This window comes from Salvelinus namaycush, chromosome 9 (genome assembly GCF_016432855.1).
Source record: "Salvelinus namaycush isolate Seneca chromosome 9, SaNama_1.0, whole genome shotgun sequence".
Taxonomy (NCBI): domain Eukaryota; kingdom Metazoa; phylum Chordata; class Actinopteri; order Salmoniformes; family Salmonidae; genus Salvelinus; species Salvelinus namaycush.
The window spans coordinates 31,520,570-31,530,862 of NC_052315.1; the positions used below are offsets into that span (position 1 = coordinate 31,520,570).

The window sequence follows — 10,293 nt, forward strand, 5'->3', positions numbered from 1 at the left end:
GACAATACTGTGCAGCCGTCTTCATCGACCTGGCCAAGGCTTTCGACTCTGTCAATGACCGCATTATTATCGGCAGACTCAACATCCTTGGTTTCTCAAATGACTGCCTCGCCTGGTTCACCAACTACTACTCAGAGTTCAGTGTGTCAAATCAGAGGGCCTGCTGTCTGGACCTCTGGCAGTCTCTATGGGGGTGACACAGGGTTCAATTCTCGGGCCGACTCTCTTCTCTGTATACATCAATGATGTCGCTGTTGGTGATTCTCTGATCCACCTCTACGCAGACGACACCATTCTGTATACATCTGGCCCTTTGGACACTTAACAAACCTCCAGATGAGCTTCAATGCCATACAACACTCCTTCCATGGCCTCCAACTGCTCTTACATGCAAGTAAAACTAAATGCATGCTATTCAACCGATCGCTGCCCCCGCCTGCCCGACTAGCATCACTACTCTGGACGGTTCTGACTTAGAATATGTGGACAACTACAAATGCCTAGGTGTCTGGTTAGATTAAACTCTCCTTCCAGACTCAGATTAACCATCTCCAATCCAAAATTAAATCTAGAATCGGCTTCCTATTTCGCAACAACGCCTTCTTCACTCATGCTGCCAAACACCCTCATAAAACTGACTATCCTACCGATCCTTGACTTCGACGATGTCATTTACAAAATAGCCTCCAACACTCTACTCAGCAAATTGGATGCAGTCTATCACAGTGCCATCTGTTTTGTCACCAAAGCCCCATATACTACCCACCACTGCGACCTGTATGCCCCCGTTGGGTGGCCCTCGCTTCATATCCCACTGGCTCCAGGTAATCTATAAGTCTTTGCCAGGCAAAACCCTGCCTTATCTCGGCTCACTGGTCACCATAGCAACACCCACCCGTAGCACACGCTCCAGCAGTTATATTTCACTGGTCATCCCCAAAGCCAACTCCTCCTTTGGCTGTCTTTCCTTCCAGTTCTCTGCTGCCAATGACTGGAAAGAATTGCAAAAATCACCAAAGCTGGAGTCTTATATCTCCCTCAATAACTTTAAGCATCAGCTGCCAGAGCAGCTTACCGATCATTGCACCTGTACATAGCCCATCTGTAAATAGCCCACCCAACTACCTCATTCCCATTATTATTTTGCTCCTTTGCACCCCAGCATCTCTACTTGACATTCATCTTCTGCACATCTATCACTCCAGTGTTTAATTGCTATATTGTAATTATTTCACCACTATGGCCTATTTATTGCCTTACCTCCCTTATCCTACTTCATTTGCACACACTGTATATAGACTTACTGTATTACTGACTACATGTTTGTTTATTCCATGTGTAACTCTGTTGTTTGTGTTGCACTGCTTTGCTTTATCGTGGCCAGGTCGCAGTTGTAAATGAGAACTTGTTCTCAACCGGCCTACCTGGTTAAATAAAGGTGAAATATTTTTTCTTTTTATTGAGGATAGTTATGTATCCTACTGGAATTTTTTTATCTGCCACACCCCAGTTGAATCAGCTTTTGTTTTGTCGGAGCAGAAAAGCATGCATATTGTTTATCGAGAATGTCTTGCACAACTAACTTAATTCATTTTGATCACTTCACACATTTATTTTTTGTGATCCACTGTAAACATAATTTGCTGGATGACATGCGAGTGAAGGAGAGACAATTGATACAAGCACAATTTTGTTCACGTTCCCTCTTCCCCGCGTCTCCTTGATTTACCTTTGACCATTTTCAAAAGTAGGTGAGGAAGGACGCAGAAGTTAAGCAAACCAATTGAGGAAAGGCCATTGGGCACCACAGTGGCTCTATCGAACCTTTAACCCCTGCCCTTATGGTCATCTGTGAGAAGTAGCCACTCCCCCAGGCACTGTGGAGAACCTGTCCTTGGCAGCGGGGGTCCTCTTTCCCCTTCCTTGAGCTGCAAGGGGGCGTGGTAGTCCCTCCATCCTCCTCTGGTCTCGCTCCTGTCTTTCCCTCCTCTCTGCTCCCTCGTTTATCACGCTGGCTGTGAAGTCTGTCTGGTTCAGGAAGGCGATGGTCTCATTCCGCCTGCGGCTCACGTAGCCCTTCAGAACGGCGTTATAGGGGTTAGAGGCAGCGTCCGCGTCTGGATCGTCTGATTGGTGCTTGAACTCCATACGGGTGATGACAGGCAGGAGGAACTGCCCACCTGTGTTGACCATACCTCCCTGACAGAGAAAGGGAGAGAAGCTGTCACTCACTCAATTTAGTTCACAGTGTGACATTTGTATATAAAAAATTGTCTGAAGGCATACAAAAGCCATGTGGCCAAAGAAAGAAATCAAACAGGAAATACAGTACTGAGGACCACTCATGAGACATAATACGATAGAAGCAGTGAGTCGACGTACACCCATGGCCTCCGAGACCAGGCGGGGGGGCAGGGGGACCAGGTCGCACCCCGAGCAGGGGTCCACGTATTCCCCAAAACGCCTCCTCACCAATGCCACGTCCTGCAAAGACTGGCTCCTCCTCTCCTCCAGATCTGTCACCACACACTCTGGGTAGGACTGGCCTAGGACTACACCTAGAGGGAGAGGCTGAGGTTTAGCTAAAGTGTAGATGGATAAGGGGAGTTAAACACCAACAAGTCTATACAGGGAAACACATGAGAGTTGTGTTAGTGGTAAAGCTATAGTATGGCTATGGTAAGGTTATGGTAACTCTATAGTAAGATAAGGGTAAGGCTATGGTAAAGTTATTACAATAAGGTTAGGGTAACTCTGGAAGTTTAAGTTAAGATTAGGAGGATAAGGCTGGTGTTGTCTCTCACCGGCACGGCGCAGCATGGAGGCTGGGCACTTCCAGGGTTTGTGTATGAGGTCATCAGGCAGCACCGCCAGCTCAGGGCACCACTTCCTGACATAGCTTCCGTAAGGGTCACAGGTCATGGCTGCGTCAACAGGGTGCATGACAAAGTTCCAGTGGTCCAGACCACACATGCCTCCATTCTGCCACATCATGGCATCTATGGCCACGTCAGCATCCACAAGGGTGTCCTACACACACACACAGTCCAACGTTATTAGCAAATCAAATGTTATTTGTCACATGCTTTTGTAAACAACAGGTGTAGACTAACTGTGAAATGCTTGCTTAAATGGTCCTTTTCCAACAATGCAGAGTTAAAGACAAAGTAAAAAATAAATAATAGAAAGTGACACTGTGAATAACAATAACAAGTAAAAATAACATGGCTATATACAGTTAGCACCAGAACCAAGTCGATGTCCATGGGTATGAGGTTATTGCGGTAGACACTATGTACATGTAGGTAGGGGTAAAGTGACAAAGCAACAGGATAGATAATAGGCAGCAGCAGCAGTGTGTGGTGAGTGTGTGGCATCAGTGTCCATGTGTGGGCATTTGTAGTGTGTGTGTGTGTTGGGGTGTCAGTGTAAGTATGGGTGAGTGAGTCCACTGTGTGTGCATAGAGTTAGTGCAAAAAAGGGTCAATGCAGGTAGTCCGGGTAGCCATTTGATTAGCTATTTTGCAGTCTTTTTTAGCAGTCTTATGGCTTGGGGTTATAAACTGTTCAGGGTCCTATTGGTTCCAGACTTGGTGCACTGGTACCGCTTGCAGAGAAAAAAGTCTATGACTTGGGTGGCTGGAGTCTTTGACCATTTTTTGGGCCTTCCTCCGACACCGCCTGGTATAGAGGTCCTGGATGGCAGGGAGCTTGGCCCGAGTGATGTACTGGGCTGTACTCACCACCATCTGTAGTGCCTTGCGGTCAGGTGCCTTGCAGTTGCCGTACCAAGCGGTGATGCAGCCAGTCAAGATGCTGTCAATTGTGTAGCTGCAGAACATTTTGAGGATTTGAGGGCCGGTGACAAATTTTTTAAGCCTCCTAAAGGGGGAAGAGGCTCTGTCGTGCCCTCCTCACAACTGAGTGGGTGTGTGTGGACCATGTTAATTCCTTTGTGATGTGGACACCGAGGAACTTGAAGCTCTCGACCCGCTCCACTACAGCTCCATGATGTGGATGGGGTGTGCTCACGCATTCGTTTCCTGTAGTCCGCAATCAGCTCTTTTGTTTTGCTCAGGTTGAGGTTGTTGTCCTGGCACCACACTGCACACAATATAGGCTGCCTCATCATCGTCGGGTTATCAGTAAACTTGATGGTGTTGGCCACGCAGTCGTGGGTGAACAGGGAGTACAGGAGGAGCTAAGCACACACTCCTGAGGAGCTAAGCACACACCCCCCAGGCTCCCGAGTGGCGCAGCGGTCTATGGCACTGCATCTAAGTGCAAGAGACGTCACTACAGTCACTGGTTCGAATCCAGGCTGTATCACATCCAGCCGTGATTGGGAGTCCCATAGGGCGGCGCACAATTGGACCAGCGTCTTAACTGACTTGCCTAGTTACATAAAGGTTAAATAAATAAAGTAAAATAAACACCCTTGAGGTGGCCCACGTGTTGATGGTCAGCATGGTGGATGTGATGTTGCCCGCTTACACTGCCTGGTGGCGGCCCGTCAGGAAGTCCAGAATCCAGTTGCAGAGGGAGGTCCTGAGCTTGGTGATAAGCTTGAAGGGGACTATTTTGTTGAATGCTGAGCTTTAGTCAATGAACAGAATTCTTACATAGGTATTCCTTTTGTCCAGGTGGGTGAAGGCAGTGTGGAATGCAATAGAGATTGCATCATTTGTGAATCTGTTGGGGCGGTATGAGAATTGGAGTGGGTCCAGGGTGTCTGAAATTATCTTGTTGATATGAGCTATTTCATGGCTATAGATGTGAGTGCTATGGGGCGATAGTAATTTAGGCAGGTTATCTTGGCGTTCTTTGGCTGGTCTGCTTGAAACAAGTTGCTATTACAGACCGGATCAGGGATAGGTTGAAAACACTTGCCAGCTGGTCAGCACATGCAATGAGTACGCATCCTGGTATTCCGTCCGGCCTCACGGCTTTGCGAATGTTAACCTGTTTAAAGGTCCCACTTACATCAGCTACAGAGAGCGAGATCACACAGTCGTCCGGAACAGCTAGTGCTCTCATACATGGTTCAGTGTTGCTTGCCTCGAAGTGAGCATAAAAGGCACATAGATCGTCTGGTAGGCTAGCGTCGCTGGGCAGCTCGCTGCTGGGTTTCCCATTGTAATCCATGATCGTTTGCAAGCCCTGCCACATCCGTCAAGCGTCAGAGACGGCCTGGTACGCATAGGTCTTAGTCCTGTATTGATGATTTGCCTGTTTGATGGCTTGTTGGAGGTCATAGCAGGATTTCTTATAAGCATCCGGATTGGAGTACCGCTCCTTGAAAGCGGCAGCTCTAGCCTTTAGCTCAGTGCGGATGTTTGCTTATGACCCTATACAGCTTGTTGAGTGCGGTCTTATTACCAGCATCAGTTTATGGTGGTAAATATACAGCTATGAAAAATATCATGGTCAATATTATGGTCTGCAGCTTATCATTAGGTATTCTAACTCAGGCGAGCAACAACTCGAGACTTAACATTAGAGATCGCAAATAAGCTGTTAACAAAGAGACACACCCCTCCTTTTGTCTTACCCAAGTCTGCCATCCGGTCTTGACAATGCATAGAACAACCAGCGAGATGTACACTGAGCAGTACTTAATTTGAACCGGATCCACGGTACCTCTCGTGGTATGAAAAATAATTTTCACTTTTTGCAATGTTAAAATTATAGTGAACGCGATCAAAGTTCATTCGAGTTGCCTCTTGGTTAATTCTCCTGCCCCCCCCCCCCCCCGTATCTCTCTCAGAAATAGAATGAGATACACTTTCTATGATCTCTCTCCCTCTGCTCTGATAGATATGAGCCTGAAACTCTCATCTCTCTAGCATTGCACTTCATACTTTTTTTCCTTATAAAATTATAGCTGCGCGAAGGGTTCTAGAGGAACTGCGGCACGCATGAGAAATTTAAATATATTTACCAAAGGTAGAGTTACTGCTCTGTTCAGAAAGAAATGAAATAATTCAGAATAGCCTACTACACTATGAGAAAGCCTACACTTTGCCACAGATGATAAATGGTTTCTTTTCAAAATAGCCAAGCTGTGGAATGTAGCCCAATACAAGGCATAGCCTACAGTCGGGAACAGCGGCAAATATGTCAGTGAACAAACAGCATGCAGACAAAACTGGCCTTTCTCAATATTTGAAATAGCCTACAATCGTGGGAAAACACAGGTTGGAAAGCAAATGGCTAATGCTGAAAAGAGAATACTCTAATATGTCAGCTTTAGGCTACCAAAACATTTGATCAACTTCCAAATATTGTTTTCCAAAGTAAAACAAGAGGCACGAACGCATAGTCTTCACCAGTGAGTGAACTGTGCATCATTGTGTGAGTCAGCGAAACTGGAAAGCTTTTTTAGGACTATAATTTCCTGATATTGTAGCCTACAATATGTGTCTCCACACAACTAGGCCTAGGCTATTGATGGATTCAAGACAAGGACGTTTTCATTGATTCATCTCAGATTCTCAGTTTGTCAGTGTCAAAGTAGCCGGTCATTTCGATCATTTGTGCAGTATTATGGTGCTTTCAAGACAACTGGGAACTCGAAAAAACTAGATCAAATCATGTCAGTGATTTCAGGTCAGAAAGTCTCAGGTCAGAGCTCTCGAAAGAGGCCAGTTCCCCACATGGGATTCCGAGTTGGATGACCGGTCAAAACTAATTTTCCCAGTTGGAGCTATTTTTTCCCCGATTTTCCAGTTGCCTTGAACGCACTGAAGTCGGGAGTCAGAGATTTCCCAGCTCCGAGTTCCCAGTTGTTTTGAACGCGGCATTAAAAAAGATGGATTTAACAAGTGACATCAATAAGGGATAATAGCTTTCACCTGGGTTCACCTGGTCAGTCTATGTCATGGAAAGAGCAGGTGTTCTTAATGTTTTGTATACTCAGTGTATATAATCCATGTCCTCGTTCAACCACGATTTTGAGAAACATAGGATATTACAGTTTTTCAGTTCCTGTTGATAGGATGGTCTCAAATGAAGCTCATCCAGTTTGTTTTCTAGTGACTGCACGTTCGTCAATAGAACAGAGGGCAATGTAGGTCTATTTGCTGGCCGACGTTTATTTGTCAGGATGCCGCCTCGCCTGCCTTTCGGTGCCGCTTCCTCTTTCGATTCCCGGGGACTAGGGGCCTGGTCCGGAGTAAGCTGAACATCCAGAGCTGCCGACTCGTCGCAGTAGACATTTTCATTTAACAGACAAAGCTCTATAGTCTGGTGTGTATGTCTGTGTGTGTGTGTGCGACCGTGTGTGCGTGAGTCTCACCTGGAACCAGCGATATCCCTCCTGCCACGGTAGATGGAGGTAAGCTATGAGGAAAGAAGCTACTACGTGTCTCATATAGTTGTTCATCCATCCAGTCAGCCACAGCTGTCTCATTGCAGCATCTACTAGAGGATAACCTGTCCTGCCCTTCTGCCACGCCTTCAGATGACCCCTCTCATTGCTCCACCGAAGGGCCTGATTGGACAGAAACCAAGAAGAGAGTGAGTGTCCTGCTTTCATTGGATACAAACTAGGAAGAGAGTGCTAGAGCTAGTGTTAACCCTGTCCTTGCCTTGTATGGTGGTCTGAGTGATTCCCAGGGCAGGTCTGGGAACAATGTTAGCTGCCAGTAGGCCAGGTCCCTCCAGGCCAGTTTTCGTATGAACTTGGGGGGTCGGCAGCGCGCCCCTTTAGTGTCCCACAGCAGCCAGCGAGCACTCAGCTGGCCAAAGTGCAGGTAAGGAGACAGACAGCTGGTGTTGGGGGCATCCGCACGCCCTGATTCCTTCTCATATCTGTACACACCTGGAATACGTACACACACACACACACATAACATATCTATTCTGTAAGGCGGTTTAATTCCGAGTACAAGTAGAGAAAGGGAAATGTGTGTGTCTCACCATCATTTAGAAAGGCCTCTAGACGTGACTGGGCCCCCTCCTCACTGAAGTCCCAGGAACTCCTGATGTTAGCCGCCCAGTCAATCTGGAACAGACACTCACATTAACATACAACCAACAATAACCCAGACCCCCATGTGCTTCAGTCCAAGGGGTTACTGACCGTGGTTCCATCCTTCCTGCAGGGCATGCGTGCCAGTCCTAGCCCCTCCAGAGGGCAGCCTCTGGGCCAGACAGAGGGTGAGGGGAGCGATATGGGGGGGTCCAGGGGAACCCCTAACCCTGGGCCAGGGTTCATCTGACAGCAACTCATGAAGTGGGATACAGAACCAATACCTGAGGGAGGGAAAGTGTGTGAGAGAGTTACTGCTGTGTCATATTAAATGTTAATAACAGTAGTAGTGGTTGTAACAGTAGTATTACCATACCTCTGAGTCCCACCCCCTCAGTAGTAACAGTATAAGGGTCTCTGAGACAGTAGGAGTGGACCATGTTAACCTCCACCCTGTCTTTCTGCAGCGCTGACACCACTACCTGGTCCCGCTCTCTCAGCCACGGCTCATAGAGGGCGCTAGCCAGCACCGTCTGCGCCCCCGTCTCTCTCACCAGACTCCTCAGGGCAAGCAGCGAAGAACCAATCCCCTCTCTCTCCTCATCCGTCCGAAGGAAAACAAGATGGCTGCCGATGTGTTCCAGAGCAGAGCTGAGACAGGACAGGGCCTGGTGCAGCCAGAATTTACCTGGGATGAGACAGAGAAGGATTAGACACAGATCAGGAGACACAGAAGCTGAGGTAAAGAAATAATGACATAATATGTATATGTTTATGTTTATACTTACAGGCCCCTCCCATAGCCACGGTTACCCCGGGACCCTCCTCCTCCTCTGGGCACCAGATAAAGACGGGGATGACCGGCCCTCCAGCCTCCAACGAGCCAATCACAACTGGGTTGTCATGGAGACGCAGGTCCCTGCGGAACCACAGCAGCACAGGGGGTGGAGCCGAGGGGCATCGAGGCACACCTACCACCTGCTGGCCATACCCCTTCCGCCGCTGACGTCGGTTCTTTGAGCGCTTTGGCTTCTCAGATTGGTCCACTTCGCACTCCACCACTGTGATGTCATCTTTGGCTTGGTTGAGATTGGATGTCAAAGAAGTGGCAATAGAGGCACACACATCCTGAGTGACATTAGACCACTTTATGTCTGTCTGTTTCTGGGTCTGGGTTGGGCCTCTCTGTCTCTCTGTCTGAGGAGAGCTGCCATGTCCAGAGGATCTTCTGGGTGATGTGGAGTCTTGGTGTTGAGCCTGAGTCTGTCTCCTTCCTCCTACTGCTGCTAGCTGGGCATAGCTCGCACCCTTGGGCAGAGGGGCTGGCGGAGGCTGGCTGGAGCTACCATTAGTAGAAACTGACTGACTCTGAATGGAGCTATTCTGGGGTCTGTAGGTTGCCGAAGCCTGGGTGTCTGTTTGACCCTGGAGTTTAGGGTCTGGGAAGAGGGGCTTGGTATCGGTCTGCTGTTGCCCTTTGACCTCTAATAGGGACAGAGCCAGAGCCACTGCCAACTCATCATCCTCATCCTGTAACAGACAATTATGGTCATATATAAGGCTATGGTCATATATAAGGCTTTAGTCATATATACAGCTTTACAATGTTAGAGGTTCGAAATAGTCTCTGTCTCTGCTTTACCTTCTTGACAAATACAACTCAGCTGGAAAATCCAGCTGTACCAGCTCAAGCCAGTGAACAGCTCAAAATCTGATCTGGTCTAAACTGGATTTTCCAGCAGGGTAGTTAGGCCTACAACACTAACAAAACACACACAACTATTAAACTAACAAATGTCATTGTGTTGAGACAGAGTATCTATAATACTTTTAGAAGATGACTGGACTATACACACACACAAACACAAACAAACAAACCAGTCGTACCTTGGAGAAGTATTCCAAATAGATTGAGGTGAGGGTGGTGTGAAGGCTGTTGTGATCGGTGGCTAGGAGCTGGATGAGCGGCAAGAAATGTGTCCGTGTATCGTTGTGTCCCAGTACAGACACACACAGACAGAAGAAGCCCTCGGCGTTCTCTCTCCCCACAAGCAACTCTCTCAGCATCTGACGAACCTGGGACATGGGGTCCTCACCACCCGATACAGGCATGGTCTATTGCTGGTGATGAAAAGCAATAAAACGGAGAGGAGTTCCCTACTGAAACTGTCAGTCTCTCTTAAAATTCAAAATGCCAAAAAATCCAGATTAGGTCGTAATCATCCATGAGAAGACAATGTTAAAGGTTGTTGATTTCTTTTGCATTTTTCGGGAAGTTTTCGATTAGTGGTGATAGTGGGACGGAGAGAATCGAGTATGCT

General features: G+C 47.6%; 1 protein-coding gene across 1 annotated transcript; it reads right to left on the bottom strand.

Moving 5' to 3' along the window:
- Window positions 1-1,640: 1,640 nt before the first annotated feature.
- si:ch1073-390k14.1 (deoxyribodipyrimidine photo-lyase) lies at window positions 1,641-10,084 on the bottom strand. The gene is made up of 10 exons (XM_039000379.1): window positions 9,860-10,084; window positions 8,761-9,502; window positions 8,349-8,660; window positions 8,084-8,256; window positions 7,921-8,005; window positions 7,590-7,822; window positions 7,298-7,492; window positions 2,805-3,030; window positions 2,368-2,558; window positions 1,641-2,199 (listed from the first exon to the last, which is right to left on the bottom strand). The coding sequence occupies exons 1-10, from the start codon at window positions 10,082-10,084 to the stop codon at window positions 1,846-1,848; spliced, it is 2,736 nt and encodes a 911-aa protein (XP_038856307.1). The 3' UTR covers window positions 1,641-1,845.
- Between the last annotated feature and the right edge of the window lie 209 nt (window positions 10,085-10,293).